This window comes from Odontesthes bonariensis, chromosome 14, assembly GCF_027942865.1.
Source record: "Odontesthes bonariensis isolate fOdoBon6 chromosome 14, fOdoBon6.hap1, whole genome shotgun sequence".
NCBI classification, from domain to species: domain Eukaryota; kingdom Metazoa; phylum Chordata; class Actinopteri; order Atheriniformes; family Atherinopsidae; genus Odontesthes; species Odontesthes bonariensis.
In genome coordinates this window covers 8,702,419-8,720,815 of record NC_134519.1, presented here as the reverse complement: position 1 = coordinate 8,720,815, position 18,397 = coordinate 8,702,419, and the positions used below count along the sequence as shown (strand labels likewise).

At 42.3% G+C, this 18,397-nt stretch overlaps 1 protein-coding gene across 1 annotated transcript in view; it reads left to right on the top strand.

Moving 5' to 3' along the window:
- The window catches only part of LOC142398666 (receptor-type tyrosine-protein phosphatase N2-like), a 295,961-nt gene that overhangs the window by 220,586 nt on the left and 56,978 nt on the right, over positions 1-18,397 (top strand). The window contains exon 13 of the mRNA XM_075482757.1: positions 6,244-6,456. Within this exon, the coding sequence (XP_075338872.1) occupies positions 6,244-6,456 (213 nt within the window). The remainder of the gene's footprint in view (positions 1-6,243; positions 6,457-18,397) is intronic.

Genomic DNA, 18,397 nt, shown 5'->3' with positions numbered 1-18,397 from the left:
CCTGAAGTTGCTTAGGAAAGGTGGCCGTGCCAGTGGAGATAAGTCTTCAGTTACCCTAGGAGAAATGTTGAATTACATGGATGTTCTTGGCAGGAAGATATTTCCATTTTTTTTCAAGCAAAACAAGCAAATATCGCCTCACACGTCGGACGACTGTAATTTTCTTAAAAGAAAAGAAGAATTTGAGTCTGAATTTCTTTTAAAGAGGGATGGCTCTGCCGCTCCTTCTCCTCTCTGCTCTCCGCTGCCTCTTTCTTCTAATCTTTTTCTCACAGCTTCATCCTGTTCCCCGCCGCCTCCTCTCGTCCTTCCTTTCTTCTTTCTTTACGCTTTTCTTTTTTTTCCCTCCGTGCTCTGTGCTCATCTTTTTTTTTTTTTTTTGCCCCTCCTTTTCTGTTTTTTCCTCAACTCCTCTTCCTCTCACCTCCTGTCGGCAACATGTGGAGCCGTCGCCATGGCAACGAGGGGAGGTGACATGTGCTGTAGACGGGCCGGGAGCGAGCGAAGGGAGGGAGGGAGGGAGGGAGGGAGGGATGGGATGGGATGGGAGTAATATAAGGAGGAGCCCCCAGTGCACTTTGTAGTCTCTCTCTCTCTTAAAAAAAAAAAGCATCTCAGTCCTCCCTGTGGAAGCGGCAGAGGCTCCCAGTCCTCTTCTTCTTCTTCTCTTCCCTGAATGTGCGCTGAATTTACATCAAGGAAAAGACCGGAGAGAAATCTGTTGGCGTGTTTCTCTTCTTCTTCCTTCATTTTTTTGTTTTTACAACATTTGAGGGCAAATGGCAGAAAGAAGAAGTTGGAGGAGACAGGCCGTTTTTTGCTTTTCTTTTTTTAAAATATTTTCTAGTGAGGGAAAAGAGGGATGATGGGAGGAGATGAAACTCCCTCTCAGTTTCTCCTCCTCCTCCTCTGCTGCTGGTGCTGCTGCCGTCTCCCAGTCTGAAGGAGTCCGTGCAGCCGGACTGGAATGGGAAATAGACGCAGGAGGAGGTGTCTGTTGCATTACCTCACCGTGGATTTTTGGTAGGATTCTTATGGTTATTTTTTTGCATGTTTCATGTAAGCTGATGTTGAATTTCTCTGCCCCGAACATCTTTGCCCACGGCGATGATGAGTTTTCCCGACTCTTTTATTTCTCCGCTGGGTTCAGATCAGGAGCGTTTTCTGCTCACAAATCAGTTATTTCTTTAGTGTGTTCTTTTTTTGACTGATAGATTTAGTCAAAAATGACAAAAGTCAGCCCAACATGTAGAATATTGCTAAAGGTGAGTGCGCAGTGGGAGTATCTGTGGAGTTTAGACCCCCCCCCGGCCCAGGGGCTTCATGCAGCTGCATCTCACCCGTAACCTTGTATTAACAGTCACTTTAATGGGATTTGCTGCTGTTTTCATTTTCTCCTGCGGCTGCTTTGCACTGCTGGAGTTGCAGCATCTGAATCACGTTGGTGCTTTTTCTTTTTTTCGGGTGTTTTAAAGATGTTTAATCTTTGGGGAGTGTCCTTTTTCATTTCTGCAGTTTGTGATATCACAGAGAAATTGATTGTTGTTGTTTGTCGAAGTAAGATATGAGAAGTAAAATAAACAGTTTAATTTTTTTTTTATTGAATAAATTAATGTTGGTAACTTTGGTGCATTTACGTGCATGGGTTGTGCATAAACACTGTGTGCAAGTGTGCAGATAGATGTAAGTGAATGTAATCTAATATCTCTTTCTCTCTGTATAAATATATATAATATATATATAAATATATATATATATTTATATATAGTGCATCTTGCACTCAAGGGTGTCAAATCACACATCAGCCCGAGCACTTCCATGCATAGGGTGTGTGTGCGTGTGCATGTGTGTGTGCCTGTTTGCTGAAGCGTTTTGTTAAGATCCAGGCTGAACTTTTACAAAGGCCTTGGATGAATCAGAGGTGAGGGACAGATCTTTGTTTCCTACAGCAGTCATCGCGCAGGAAAACAATAGCCGCTCGCTGCTCTCCCTCTGACCTTTTTTTTTTTACCCATTCTGAATAAGCGAGAGCTGTGCAAATCCATCTGCCTTTTGTCTATGAAAGCCTGGCTAATCCACACCCCTATTCACACACACACACACACACACACACACTCACATCAACGAGGAGACTTCTAAGCACTCCACCAGCAAATCTAGATCCCAAAAACTGCCCACTTATTTGCATTTCAGCAGATTTTTTACTGTAAATTCCAGATTTCCATTTGTCTCCGTAACATTTCTTTTGCAGTTAAAGCTGAATATGGTGCTGCCTTCATATCACAGTTGATTTAAAAAAAAAAAAAAAAAAAAAAACTGAATCAAAAACTCACCGGAGCAGAAGTAGAGAAAAACCTTAAAATGATTTTCTAGTATGATGCGTTTGATGTGCTTCTTTGTAGTCTTTTCCCTTCCAACTCAAAGGCAGCTATCTGTCTGTAGGGAGTGCGTCTGAGGTTTACTGAAAAGGGACGACCCCAGCAGCTTCCCTGGGCTATGTTAATGCTCCGTCCGGGCCAATTCAACACTCTTTTGTCAAATCACGTTTGCATTTGTGAAATGGAAAAAAAATTTGCAAGTAAAATCTTTTTTTTTTTTTGGGAGCAGATGGACAATTGGGGGCGAAAGCTTGAAAGGAACTCCCATCACCTCTCGCCTTTGGGGAGGTGATATTTTCTTTTCATTTTTTTAGCCGCTCATTCAGGACAGACTCGATCAAAATGTATCAGTTTAGTTTTTTTTTTCTTTCTTGCCTTCAATAAATGCTGAAAAATCTGACATTTTAGCCAGGAAAGATGCAGACTGAAGTCTGAAGTTCTGATTAATATATTAATTTCGACTCCTAATTCCACCCAGGAGTCGTGCAGATCACTGATCACTGATTATTCCCTTTTTTTTTCTACCCACGATGGCACCAACAACTTGAATTCAGTTATCTTTTCCTTTAATTTCTCTCCACCTTGGCACAGCTCCCTCAATCAGGCCCTCCAAATGTGATTTGATTGAAAGTGTGGAACCACAGGAGGGATAATGGAGAAAAGGCCTGGAGCTGCTGAGCTGATAACCTCTGATTATTTAAAACATGTGTAGGTAGCAGAAGTGGCTGCAGATAGCTGTTTCAGGCGGGTCGACTCGTGTGTTTGCACGGGTGTGAATGTTCCACCTCCCATCTCGAGCAAACATTTGATTTTCAATCATCGCACATTTCTGCTACATCTGCCTCCGCAGCGCCGGCAGGATGGCGGCTCGTTTTTTAACTCGCCTACCCAACAGCTCGCGCTTCTCCACCCCTTTGCTGTTCCTAACAACTGCAACCAAACTTGATTAAGCAGGTGGGGTCAGGCTACATTTGTTTGAATCAATAGACAGACATGGAAGGCAGCCATGATGAAGAGACCAAACGGGGGGGGGAGGTGGACTCGGTGTGTGTGTGTGCGTGCTTTGGAAACGCCGGCGTCTGTCCCGTGAAAGATGACGGAGCTGTTACAGTTAGAGCCTTGAATTATGGGCCATTACGAGCCCAGCAAGATGCAATGCCTCTCCATGAAACATCATTTGACAAAACAATGAGATGACTCAGGGAGTAAAATGACAAATGAAGTTATTTGATCCGTGGTAGGGAGGGGGCAAAAAAAGAATACATTTTGCCAAAGATGATTGCTGTGGAAGCATGTGGAATCAGCAATAATGTATTATTAATGGCCGCGCCGAGCCCACAACACTCACAGGCTGCTCAGCTGCTTTACTTCATGATGCTTCCTCAGTGGCTGATATTTCTGCTGCCATGCTTTGCATTAAAAACACGTAAATGAAAAAGAAGCATTAAAAATCCACCACCACACCACAATCGATCTGCTTTTACAGAAGCGTAATGTAAAATTAATATCTGCATCCATACCAACGTAGCGTAATTACACTCGTTGCTTTCACTCGTTTACAGATTTATGAACTGGCCTCGTAGGAACGTCTTCATATTTATCGTATTTGCCAGCTGAATTCCTCCTTTTCTTGTCCTCCTTTATTATAATTTTTTTTCCTCTGCACTCTTTAGTGCACTCAGAGATGCCCACTGTTTGCCTCAAGGCCCCGTCACATTACTATGCAACCAGCTTTTACAGTACGGCTTAGAGCTCCACAAATTGGACGCCCCACAAAGCGCCGGACAACTGTTGTCCCCTATTGTGGCTCTTTCTGCGGGCACTCATTATTAGGTGTTGAATGCAGCAGCAGTGAATGCAATCACTGGTGAGGAAGGGGTGGGGGTGGGGGGGATTGTTGCACCCTGAAACCTCCAGAAGAATTTGTGTAGCGGGGGGTGCGGAGCGCTCGTTTTTCCACCTCCCAGGGTTCCTCTGTGCTGACAGGCAGGCAGGAGGGACTCGACAGGGCTGTCTTCCTCCCTACTGCTTTCAAAACCTCCTTTCCATTAACTCACCCACTGCACCTCACCTAATCTCTGTGACCTCTACCACTGTGGTTTTCTTTCTTACCCCCCCCCCCCTCCTCCTGTCTTCCTCCTTTACCCTCGAGACAAACGCGGTGGCTTTCTGCGAGGTTAAGAGACCCATTTGGTTGGTTTTTTTGTTTTTCTTCCTAAAAACACAAAACTACCAGCGTTGCAAAGCAAAGATGAGATTTTAGCAAGTGTTTTTGCCAGTAAAAAGAGGCATAATTAATCTTTACCGCGCTTCAAAGAGCTGAAAAACACGTTACCAAGAAGGAACTAGTCGAGGAAAGCTGCGTTTGTTATTGATTCCTATGGAAAAGTCTTTGTCAAGACAAACTGTGAGCCTCGTCATCGGCAGGGCAATTTGCAGCTCTTTTCCTTTGGCTCTTTTCCTTCGGCTCTTTGTTGTCAGCGTGGTTGCACTGGTCTGTAATAAAGGGGAGCTACGTTGGGTTTTTGGTCGTCAGGTAAAAAAACGCAGCCGGCCTATTACGTCTGCAAATGAACGGCGAGCAGCACTTGGAGCTGCTAATTAACAGTTCAGCCAAGACTCTTGAATTATTGACCTTTATCGTACCACATGTGTTCATTTTGCCATCTCGAGCAGCGGACTGGCTGGAAAGAACGCCTCCATCTCCGGTTGTTTGCTCGGGGATCGGTTGGACGTAGTTTGTCGAGATGCCAGAATGCCCGTCGCTTCTGTTTCGGATCCCTTCGTTACAGCAAAGGTGTGTCGAGCTGTCCAGGGACATCCAGAATGCTCTGCTAAACATGAGTTTGTGCATTCTGTGCACTGCTGAGCACAGATGGTGGAACAAATGCTCGTGATTATACTTTTTATGGAGCACAGTGACATGCATGTTTATGCGTTTCCAAAAAAAAAGGAAAGAGGCGTGTGATATACGGTATATTTTCATCTTTTTTAGGAGATGGCAAGGCTTTTAAGGGACCAAAATCTTATTTTTTGGTCTGTTTGATGCTTCGATTCAATATCAACCCATGAAGTGCCATGAAGCTCAGAGAGCCCGCAGGGTTGTTCCATTCCAGGACTCAGCTGATGGCTTTGTCTTAGTTCCTCTTGTTTGACCAGTGAAACCTGAATGCATGCACACTGGCTGTGTTCGAAACCGCCTACTACATACTACATACTACATACTTGCAAACGGCATACTCATCGATCAGACAGTATGCAGAGCGTTTACCCACAATGCATTTCGCCCCTGCCCGAGGCGAAATCAGCCGGCCTGAAGCTGATTTCGCCTAAGCTATAAATTCTGTAAACTTTAGCAACATTTGAAACATTTTCAGGCGAGAAAGTAGTCATTTAGATCCCCAACGTGTTGAAAACCTGACAAAATACCGTCTATTTACAATTTTGTTCCTACGAATTCGGCGCTACTAAAGCTAGCCGCAGTGAGCAACGCACTTCCGGTTATTTTCACAAAATAAAATACCCGTTGCCTTTTATCATAGGGAAAGCCATTACGATACAGTTGGTGCTTTTGTTTTGAAAACAGGAAGTGAACCTACCCTCGTTGTAGCTAGCTTGAAACTGCCGTTTTGACAGGAAATGACGATTGGCGACGTCACGTTACGTTGCATCTTGGGTAGTTTGAGTATGAGTAGTAACCTCATGATGCATACCCAACATTTCGGCGAATCTAGTATGCATCCGGGAACTTAAAAAAAGTTAAAGTTAGTAGGAGTAGTATGCAGTTTCGAACACAGCCATTGTTTTCACATGCCCCCATCACACATAAAAATATAATCTTCATCTGTTCCTTTGTGGCCCACAGGGTAGCCACATCAACCAGATCCCCACCAAGTACAGCCAAGCAGAGTCGACCAAGTTCCTGGTCCTCACAGTGGTGTCCATCCTGTGCATCGTCGGCGTGCTGCTGGCCTCCACCGTGGTCTACTGCCTCCGCCACCGCTCCCACCATAAGATCAAGGAAAAGCTCACCAATCTGGGTACAGACGCCAGCAGTGATGCTACCGCCACCTATCAGGTAGGAGGTGTTACTGTCGCTGTCTGTGCATCTGCTTTATATTTGATGTTTTTATAGCTTGTAGGTTGCTTTGTGAACCCTTAAACCTTTTATTCCTGGATTATGTTGAATAAAACAAATCATTTCGGACATAAAATAACTTAAAGATTCTTTAAGGATCCATCTTAGATTTAACCTTAATCAGTATTTCTTTTAATTTCTTTTAAACGTTTAATTCAAATTTTGTTTCAAGGTGTACAGGGATACAGAGTATAAACAGACATACGATTAATCAGTATTTTCAAAGGAAAACAAAGAGAGTTAAGTATCTTGTGCCTCTAGGTATTAAGAGCTTGTTGAAAACCCCAATAAGTGCAAAGAAGTAACAGCTGATTATATGTTCACTGCAAAAACATTTGTCAAACAGTAAATGTTTATTAAAAGCATTTTATCTCCTCAAACATTTAAAATCCATCGTATTAGCAGCTGAAATAGACTTTTTTTTGGCATAAAGCACCTCAGATCGTGCATCAGGAAGAGAAATTATTTTCTTTTTATTTGATTTAAACCGTTTTCAAAGATAAGAATGCCTTTTTTCTTTTTCTTCTCCTTCTGTTCAAACAATGCAATGTTAAAGTTTGAGTGGGAAGCCTCGCAGAATGCTATAAAAGAAGTACCCGTGAGCAGGCTCCGCCCACCATCTCACACCAGCACTGCTAAAATTAAACTCGAGTGCAGCAACTGTACGAGATCATCAAGAATACCTGCAAAAATGTTTTTTTTTGCTGGGCTCGATGTGGGTGTAAGGTGCTGGAAAAGCAAAAATACGCCAACATTTGAGCTTGATTTTATGGGGAATTTTATACAAAAAGCCTCTCTTTTCATACGAGCCTTTTATTTACTGGAGCGTGAAAGGTTGGAAACCTGTTGTGGACGGAGTGTCTCCTTCTCTTCTTGTTTTTTCGGCCACCACCACCACACCATCATCCTTTTAAAACCGATCAGTGTTTGAAACATGGAAACCAAACAGGTTTTTCCACCTCCAGTTATTTTCATTCCTCCTCTGCTGGCTGCAATTATCCTTTGGCCAGAATAGCCAAGTGTGAAATTTAATTTGCAGAATCCAATATTAAGTGGCTTTCTCAGTAAAGAATTAGATTGAGATTTTTTCCATCGCTCTCTCTGACCTTTTCCCCGCCATGTTTTTAAATGAGAGTGGTCCTGTGAGCATTGATTTTTATAATGAGCCCGGCCTGTCCCCTAAGTGCTTACATTTTATGCTCTTCTCCGGGGATTTTTAACTCCTCAAATAGCCTGTGCTGCTGCGTCAAAGGTTTGCCTCGTTGCTCGGGGGCCAGATGTGACGTTACAGAATATATCTGATATGCAGAAGACTCAAACATGAGTGTGACAATCGACTGACTTGATAGAATTGAACAACCTCAAACGGACACATCCAACAGCTGATATGTCATCTGCACACGGCCTATATGAAAGCTTATTCTTTAGGTTACTTCCCTCTGAGTGACACTAAGGCTGTGTTCGAAACCGCCTACTACATACTTAATACTTCTATACTGCATACTGCATACTCATCGATCAGACAGTATGCAGAGCGTTTACCCACAATGCATCTCGTTCCTGCCCGAGCCGAAATCAGCCGGCCTGAAGCTGATTTCGCTTAAGCTCTAAACTCTGTAAACTTTAGGAACGTTTGAAACATTTTCAGGCGAGAAAGTAGTCGTTTAGATCCCCAACGTGTTGAAAACCTGACAAAATACCGGCTATTTACAATTCTGTTCCCACGAATTCGGCGCTACTAAAGCTAGCCGCAGTGAGCAACGCACTTCCGGTTATTTTCACAAAATAAAATACCTGTTGCCTTTTATCATAGGGAAAGCCATTACGATACAATTGGTACTTTTGATTTGAAAACAGGAAGTGAACCTACCCTCGTTGTAGCTAGCTTGAAACTGCCGTTTTGACAGGAAATGACGATCGACGACGTCACGTTACATTGCATCTTGGGTAGTTTGAATACGAGTAGTAACCTCATGATGCATACCCAACATTTAGGCGAATCTAGATTGCATCCAGGAACTTAAAAAAAGTTAGTAGGAGTAGTGGGAGTAGTAGGAGAAGTTGGCGGTTTCGAACACCAAGCCAATGTCTCTGATTGTAAAATGCTAACCAGAATTCATGCACAAGACTGTGTTTACGCATTATTTATCTGGTTAAAAGCTAAGAAACCCCCCCCCCCCCCCCCCATCTTGTTGCTCATTCTTCGGATGTTTACTCAGCCTCACGTTGCTCCTAAAGCTCTTGGCGTTAATTCTCTTTCCTCTCTCGTCTTTATCGAGTCTCGACAGCGAGCCGCCGTCCTCCTCGGTGAAAGACCTCGGTGTTCGGCTCCCATCTTAGTCGTGTAAACCTCGTCTCTTTGTCAGCGCTGCTGTGCAGAGGAGTTCCCTGGGCTGCAATCTGTGTGTGTGTGTGTGTGTGTGTGTGTGTGTGTGTGTGTAGTCTCCAGGGCTACATGCAATTAAAGCAGACAGGAAGCGGTAGGCTGGCTGACGGCCTTACTCCTTCATGCCGGCTGTCAGACACACGCAGATAATGCACAAACACACACGTACTGTGTGCAGAAACGCACTCCCCAGCTCCTGCATGTTAATGATTCTTGCCCTTGGCGCGTTTGATTGAGGCTTTTATATTCACACCCTTGCATGGTGCCATTCCACCTCCGTTCCTCTCCACCTTCGGCTCTCTCAGCTTCTGTCCACCCCCCCCTGCCTCTCCCCGCTTGTCAGTCAAACGGTCTCAGTGTAACTGCGACGTGGGATTGGCCGTCACCGACAAAGGAGATGCTGATTGACAAGCGTCGACAGAGGAGTGTGTGCAGCGTGTCAGAGCGCGGCGCGGGGGGGTGGGACGCAATGCTTGTCAGTCATTCGGTCCCCAGATTACTCTGCCGCCAACATGGGAGTCTGCTGCATCTTTGCATCTGATTCAAACTTCCATCTGCTCCTAAAAGTCTTATTTTAATCAGATCATTAAACTTTATCATGCTTCGTGATACAGAAAGTTAGATGTTATCTTCTTATTAAAAGATATCAAAAACATCTGGAATGAACATGCTTGAGACGCTAATGCAGATATTTCAGCCTAACCTGAAGTTTCTGAGAGTTAGAAAACATTAAATGACTGATCAGGTTAAATTCTCCGTCTTCTCTCGGTCTCAATTCAATTTTCACTGACTTTCACTGGCGTGTCGGCATCTTCACGTCGCCAAAGAAGTGCAAAACAAATTTCCAGCACGCCTCAATTCAGATCAAACAAGCCAACAATAAGTCTTGTTCCCTTAACTGTCCTACACCTCCCACTCTTAAATATTTTTTTTTTTTTTTTAGTACTTTTTTGGGCTTTTATGCCTTTAATGGATAGAAAAGTTCAGACAGACAGGAAGCAGGGGGCAGAGAGAGGGGGAACAACATGCAGCACAGGGCCGTCCGATGCGGGACTCGAACCAGGGCCAGCTGCAGCGAGGACTATAGCCTCTGCACACAGGGCGCCTGCTCAACCCACTACGCCACGGACCACCCCACTCTTAACTAAATGAATCCATTTGCTGATAATAACATTTTAACACCAGCTACAGAATAGAATTTGGATATTATAGAAAAACTTACACACAAACCCCCTCAGAGTGGATGTGTTGGAACAAGTGCTCGAATGAGTAAACTATCCTGGACAATACATAAGAACTCAATGCACACGGAAGCTCAGGGCCACTGCAGGAAGTCAGGAAGGGACAAAAACGAGTGGATGTTGTCTGAATGTATCTGAGATCTGACTCGAATGATTCAGATCAACAGAGTCGGTAGCTCCAGAACATTTCTGACACTAATAAACTCCCATTTAAAAGCATCAACTTCCCTTCAATTTATTATGAAGTGATTAAAGTGGTGCGACTGCAAACAATAAAGCAACATTACAAAAATAGATGTCACAGCTAAATTACTAACCTATGGAGTAAAGAAGAGACTGTGCTGCCTATCCAGTTTATAAATGCAAAGTTAAAACCCCCGGTCCCAGTGACCCGGGAGCAAAGCCAAACAAAGAACGAGTGCGTTACACCCTGACAACTATGCCTGAGCCTTTTCCAGGCGGCTCAACCACTGCACATAAACTAAACTACAGCTTAGCTGCCAGAGAGACGGTTGAACAGGGTTTCCATAACAGGTAGACTTTAAGGTTGGCTGAGGTACAGCTGAGGGTCGATCCAACCAGAGCGAAAGGTCAGGAAAGCCCAGCCAATCCCAGACGGGGAACTGCAGAGCAAAATCTGCACGACAAAAGTTAAGGAAGTGGGAGAAGCAGGCCATGGTGTCACTGATGAAGAAGATCGTGCTGCAGGTCCTTCCATAAAAGTATCTAAAGTTAATTAGTCCTCAAAGAAATATATTTTTGTCCAGTTTCTTTAAGCAGTGCTCTCCAACTTCAGCCACTTCTGCAGATATGATCACTTCCAGCTCCTTTGCTGTGCGAGAGTTTCAAAGCAGCAGCTCACAAAATGGAGATCCATGTTTTTATTTGTTTGACCGGTAGGCCAGTTCAAACACTGAACGTAAAAACACAGCCCGTTAATGCACTGCAAAATATGCCAACAAAAGGGTGATGCAATCTGAAGATGGGACTCAACAGCTAATGAGACTTAGGCTGTGTTCGAAACCGCTTTCTTCTCCTAGTACTCATACTAACTTTAACTTTTTGTAAGTTCCCGGATGCATACTAGATTCTCTTAAATGTTGGGTATGCATCATGAGGTTACTACTCATACTCAAACTACCCAAGATGCAACGTAACGTGACGTCGCCAATCGACATTTCCTGTCTAAACGGCAGTTTCAAGCTAGCTACAACGAGGGTAGGTTCACTTCCTGTTTTCAAAACAAAAGCACCAATTGTATGGTAATGGCTTTCCCTATGATAAAAGGCAACGGGTATTTTATTTTGTGAAAATAACCGGAAGTGCGTTGCTCACTGCGGCTAGCTTTAGTAGCGCCGAATTCGTGGGAACAAAATTGTAAATAGCCGGTATTTTGTCAGATTTTCAACACGTTGGGGATCTAAACGACTACTTTCTCACCTGAAAATGTTTCAAATGTTGTTAAAGTTTACAGAGCTTAGAGCTTAAGAGAAATCAAGTTCAGGCCGGCTGATTTCGGCTCGGGCAGGAGCGAAATGCATTGTGGGTAAACACTCTGCATACTGTCTGATTGATGAGTATGCAGTATGGAAGTATGTAGTAGGCGGTTTCGAACACAGCCATAGTCCATGCACGAATTCAATTCAATTCAGTTTTATTTACATAGCGCCAAATACAACAAATGTCATCTCAAGGCACTTAAATAGTATAGTCCAATTCAAGTCAATTGGAATTCAATTCATTGTAATCATAATTATTTACAAAATAATCCAATTCATTCATATAGAGCCAATTCAAAAACAATTTCCCAGCTAAGGAAACCAACAGATTGTACCGAAAAACAGAGGAAGAAACCTCTGGCAGAACCAAACTCAGGAAGGGTGGCCATCCGCCTCCACCAGCTGGGGTTTGAGAGGACAGAAAAGAGGGGGAAAAATCCACTGTAACACCATTCAAAGGATACCTGTTGGAACAGGGAAACACCAGTTAATGACCACAATAATGTTACATACATAATATTATTTGAGAAATTAAACGGGGGGGATAAAGAGAGTAAAGTGAGGAAGGGCTGGTAAGGATTCCTAGTGGTGCAATATAAAACAAAAAAGTCCATATTTATCCCCTATTAAACTTTATTCTAATTATTTTGCATAACAATAGCTGCATTTCCATGCATTTCTATGGCAGCAGCAGTCCAGAATCTGTGTTCCACTCTTAGCTTCCTCCTCACCTCGTCTTGGCTCGACCGTATTGTTCCCCCTCAGAGTGAATCTGTTTTGTTCAGAGGGGCATGTAAACAGAGGCGCCCCTGTGAACCTGATGCTGGCACACCCCGACCCCAGACTTCTGTAACGGGGGGTTGCATCGGGTGGCACACGCCTGGCTGCACCGACACGCCCACCGTCGCCCCCCGGGCGATGCGTCGATTTGAGATGGTCATGTGGCGCCAAGTGGATTCCCTGGCTTTACGCCCATGAGAGGGGTGGTTGAGGTTTTTCATTTTTTATGCAGGAATGGGGGACGCACACACAGGATGTTCCTACAATGATCATGCAAATAAACCTACCTCCTCCGTGAAAGAGACACTTCTGTACAACTTAGGAGGTAAAATACAAAGTTTTTAGCTTCCTGCTAGCTTAAATCAAGTCTAAGTCCAGAGTTTAACTTCTGTAACTCAGTAAGGCGCTCTCATTTATGGCATGCCGATGAATCCCTCACCAATTATTGTTTGAAAAGGGTCATTTGTCCTTTTTTTTCCTTCTTTCATTTCTTAAGATTGATGTCTCTCTTCCCAGACGCGCATTTTTCATTCATTTTATTGCATTTGGAAGCCGACTTTCCCAGAGACGAGTCATCCATCTCTGTGAACATTCCTCCACCTTTATTGTCAAAGTGAATGCGGTTGTTGCAATGGATGCCACAACATTACAGCTTTTTTCCTAAATGCATTTGATGTATGAGCCGTCACATAGAATTAACCCAGAAAACCCGAAAAGGCTAATACGGATTGTCCTCGAAAAGATCATTTTGTCTCTTTTGTTTTTGCTTTCGCAAAATGTTGGATGACCTTCAACACTCTACAAGTTGGCTTTGGCTTAAGCCGTTTGGCAGCGAAAGTTTTCCGCTCCATTAAGCACAGAACGGGAGTTTACTGTGGAGGTTTGACTGCAAGTGTCACCTGTTCTGTCATTACTGGCGTCCATTTCCAAACGGGCGGCGCTAAGTGAAAGCTGCAGCATGTACAGCAGACTGACCTCCAGAGCTTAAACCACAGTGATTAGTGAGATGAAGTGTACTGAGAATCAATACGGAGTCAATAAAGATTCTTCTGTTTGTATGGACTTAGTTTGGAGGTGGGAGGTGTCAGGGCAGTTAATCTTCACTATTTACACTATAAATCTGTCCCGGGTTATACGGTTTCTTCAAGTTTTCTTCCCATTTTGTCCTCTAATTGGCTCTCAGAGGGAAGCCATTTTGAAGCGGTTTTAATTACATCATAAAAGATTTTGCTGCACCTGCAAAGTTCACAGTGTGGGGTCGTTGGAATGCACTTCGAATGCTGCTGATCACGTTTCCCTCTTGAAAAATCTTTAGGTTAAAGCGGTTTTTATGATGAGATGAGATGATTTTCAACCCTGAACTATCCGACAAACCTTTTATTACACGGGTGTAAGTCTGTAAAACTCTCCCTTTCCCCAACACTGATGAGCGTTTCTCTTTAAATAACATAACTTAGTGAAACTATGATCTCATCAAGGAGCAACACTGACTTTTGAAGAAAATCTAAAGATTTTAAAGTTATTTTAGGGTGAAAAAATGCGTAAAGAAAACACCTGAGCTGAGGCTGCTGATCACTATTCCGTGTTTAACTGATAAACTCATTATTTAATGCATTAATTGTATAAAAAGACTATTTCAGACCTCTTATTTACTTTGTTTAACTGATAAGCTAATTATTTAATGTATTAATTGTGTAAAAAAGACTATTGCAGACCTCTTATTTACTTTGTTTAACTGATAAGCTCATTATTTAATGTATTAATTGTATAAAAAGACTATTTCAGACCTCTTATTTACTTTGTTTAACTGATAAGCTAATTATTTAATGTATTAATTGTGTAAAAAAGACTATTGCAGACCTCTTATTTACTTTGTTTAACTGATAAGCTCATTATTTAATGTATTAATTGTATAAAAAAGACTATTACAGACCTCTTATTTACTTTTTTAACTGATAAACTCATTATTTAATGTATTAATTGTATAAAAAAGACTATTACAGACCTCTTATTTACTTTTTTAACTGATAAACTCATTATTTAATGTATTAATTTTATAAAAAAGACTATTGCAGACCTCTTATTTAGTTTGTTTAACTGATAAACTCATTATTTAATGTATTAATTGTATAAAACTCTTATTTACTTTGTTTAACTGATAAACTCATTATTTAATGTATTAATTGTATAAAACTCTTATTTACTTGTCAGCAGTCCAGGACTCAGTAGCTGAAGCTACACAGGTGGATTTAAGGCACTTTTCCATATGTCCATTTATCATTTCAGCCTTGCTCTCAGCTGAAAAACTCCTTGTTTGCCAGGCTGCAAACCAGCTGGCTTTCACAGTCTCACGAAACTCTGACATTTGAAAACACAAAGACTTTAGCACCAATCTAAAACCGTGAAACCAGCCTGCGGAATACATTTAGCTCTGGTTGGACCATCAGTCTGCAGGCATGTTTGTGTTTGCCCCGTCCCATGGCTGTCAGCGTCCCCGGGCCCCAGGTACTGCAGCACTTTAATAATCTGCACGCATTTATGAGTCTGCGCCCATAGATCAGTGTCAGCGCGCCGACCTACGAGCGCATCCGTTAGATCTGATACAGACTGATGAAGGCCTGCTCACATTACCTCCACTGTCCATCAAACAGGCCGCCGGTTAATCATCAACATCTCGCTCATTAGGAAACACAGATTCCCAGTGAGATTCAGTCCAGGTCTCGTGTTGTAGTCCATGTCCTTGAAGGCGGATGCATTTGATGTATGGTTCAGCCTCGTATTATTTAAAGGATGTCCCAGGTGACAAGTTAGCGTTTCATTTGCTTTCTGCACCGTAATGTGATGTATTTTACTGAGAATTTTGTCATGTGGGTTTAGTGTTTTGCCTGATTATAAATTGATTTATTTTTATTGTACAGCCTGCTCAGTTTCCAATGCAAAAATTCCTGCACCATCTGTTCGCCAAATACTTTAGTTATTTACAAATCAGAAACTTAGTAAAAACTGTTTCAAGTCAAGCCAGAAAATTTGGATGTTAGCTTGGAAGGAATTGATCTACTTCCATATGTTTTGTCCAGTAAAGAGACATGAATGTAGATATTTTTTTAGCTTGCCAAATGGGTACCAATGTAGTTTTACCACAAAGACCCTTCTTCATCCTTAATGTTACATGAAATAATAAAAAAAAACCTTTGATCAGGTACTTGTGATGATTTTGCTCCACAAAAATTTGGGAAAATGTCATATTTCATGTAAATGTAAAGTCAAAACTCCTATTGATCAACAACATTTCTGAAGTTTGCCATTTAAGCACCTATATTATCATTTCATTAACCACTCAAAACTTTGAAGCAAAGGTTGGTAACCTGAGAAGAAGGGAAGCTTGAAAATGGGAATCACAGATTACTGTCAGGGCACAGTGATAGTTTCAGCAAATGTGGCAAAAAGTGCATTTTATTTCAGTTTTGAGAACATGATTAGATATATATTGGTGCAGTTCGTCATCCATGGCTGTGCACAAATATATACACAAGAGAAAATGTTTAGTTTCATTGTGTATTCCTAAACCATTGTAGATGTGTCCCATATGGCAGCCGAAAGAGAACAAAGCAGTATGATGCTTAATTCAAGCTCAGGGATTTATAATATGCACCCTCAGACAATCTTTCACTTTGAAAACAAAAGAGTAACTGGTGTGTTGCAGTCTGACACAGACACCGCGCTCATATTGCAGTTCAGCAGTTTTCCTGGATCTTTCCACTGATGGGATACCAACGTGTGTTTAAGCCAGCCGAGAGATGTAATCTTCCAGCTGGTCTTGTTTTTTGCCTTGGTCTCTCCATTCCAGTTAAAAAAAATGTCCAAAACACGGTGAAGTAACCCAAAAGGTTTCCCTGATAGAAGCCACCTCAGCTGGCTGGAGCAGCAGCTCCGACTTTTAATCTGTTGGGTTCTGTTCACATCCGTCGGAGGAAGCTCCACTTCCTGCGCTGCGATCCCATTCGTCCACACTGTTCATCCTCATGGATGAGGGTGGGAATGTAGATGGACCACTGGAAGGACAGCTTCGCCCTTTGGCTCAGCTCGCTCATCACACATCCCAGCAGGCCCTGCGCTGACCCGTCTGAAAACCTCTGTCTAAAATGACTCGAAAAGTTAAGAATTTTTCCGTCTTAACAGGTTTAAAACGTCCCATTTGCGGTCTTTGATTTAGACAAAGGGAACTCGCGGCTCTTCAGTTTGAACAACATTGTCCCAGTCGACTTCCTTTCTCCTGTTCCGAGTCACACAGTCATTCATCACATCTCAGCGATGTTCCTGCCTGGAGCCGCGCAGAGCAGGCTGACGGAAACGTTGGACACTGTGCCGGCATTTCATTGTTGTCCCGTATCCAGCCGACAGAAAATGACAGTTTGCTCAGGCATACGGATGAAGATGTTGGCAAAAACTCTTTGTATAGTTGTTTTTTTTTTTTACTGGTTGGCATTCAGAAGCTGGTGGTTAAGTGCCTTAAAATGTAGCATTAAATCAGTTTTCTTTTTGTAGTTTTAAGACTTGGGATTCACACACTGGAGCATGACAAACCGAATCATTGCTTTTTATGAAGGTCGATTTATTAGCACGACCTTTTTTTTTTTTTACTAACATTCACTAATCAAGCCCAAAGAAACCCTTTAACTGTTGCGTATTTCAGCTTTCAAGCATAGAAAGACAACTGTGACAACGATTATCACATGAAAAGGGCAGTTCATCTCTTTTTTTCTTCTTTTTTTAGAGGATGCCATTCGTCAGGTGTGAATGACTGAATTGAATGTCCCTCCACTTCCCTCTGTGCTATGCTATCTGTTCAGCCTCATACGCCCTCTCTGCAGAGGAAGCAGTTCTGCATGTGCACGATTGTAACCATGGTCACTGTAGAAGTGACCACGACTCCCCCCCCTTGTCTGATGGGTTGTTTTCACTTTAGCACAGTGATTGGTTCTAGTAAATTGCATTAGAAGCGCTACTCAGAGCCAGGCATAGTGGCAGTTCCTGTAAAAGGGTACAAAGTTTCCCCAGTTCTGATTCAATGATACACATGAGCATGATTCTCTGCTGGCTCAAAAATCTAATGACATCTGCTGACTGAAGTTGGGACTGTGCATTCGTTTCTTCCCATCAAAGCCCAGTTTACAGTAGATGCAGATCTCTTAAGACTGTTGCATCACGATCGTGTAAGATGCATCCAACAATAACTTTGGAATTACTGAGATCCAGGAAAAAGATGATTTTGATGATGATGTTGCTGCGAGTCTCAAGAAATCCGGAGGTTTAACTCCTCACTTGTGATTTCAAATGTGTGCGAGTGTTACGTAGCGGTTTAAATGCCGGATACATTTGTGAGGAAAAAAAACACAAAGCAGTTCGGTAATGAAGGTTGACCAAAGGTGGAATTTGAAGCACAGCAATGTCAATACACTGGAAAAAATGCCCCTCCAAAAATAAGTAAAAAAACTAAAAAGTACAAGACGTTTTTGCTTGAAATAAGCAAAAAAATCTGCCAATGGAACTAGTGAAAATGTGATATTTGGAACATTTGAGATAAAAGTGATCTTGAAATTAGCTTAAAAACCTCTTCAAATGCCCAAAAAAGCTTGTTTCATGTGACATGGGACTCAAAACAATTTGTTTTCAAGACTTTTTCATTTAACAAGATATTCCAGATGTAAGTCCCTATATCTGGCTGAAATGGTACTTGTTAGGCAGTTGTGTCTTATATTAAGTGTAATTAGATATTTTGACTAGAAATGAGACAAATATACTTGGTAAGACTTTGATTTTTTTTCCAGTGTAACGCAGCTTTCAACTTAAGTTAAGAGTCGCCGTCTCATTTAAGGCGGTTATAACACGAATATGGATTACATTATTCCTGTTGCATATTCTTTGCCCAATACTTTGGAGGCTGTACAGCAGATCAAAGCAAGAATAGCCGCTAT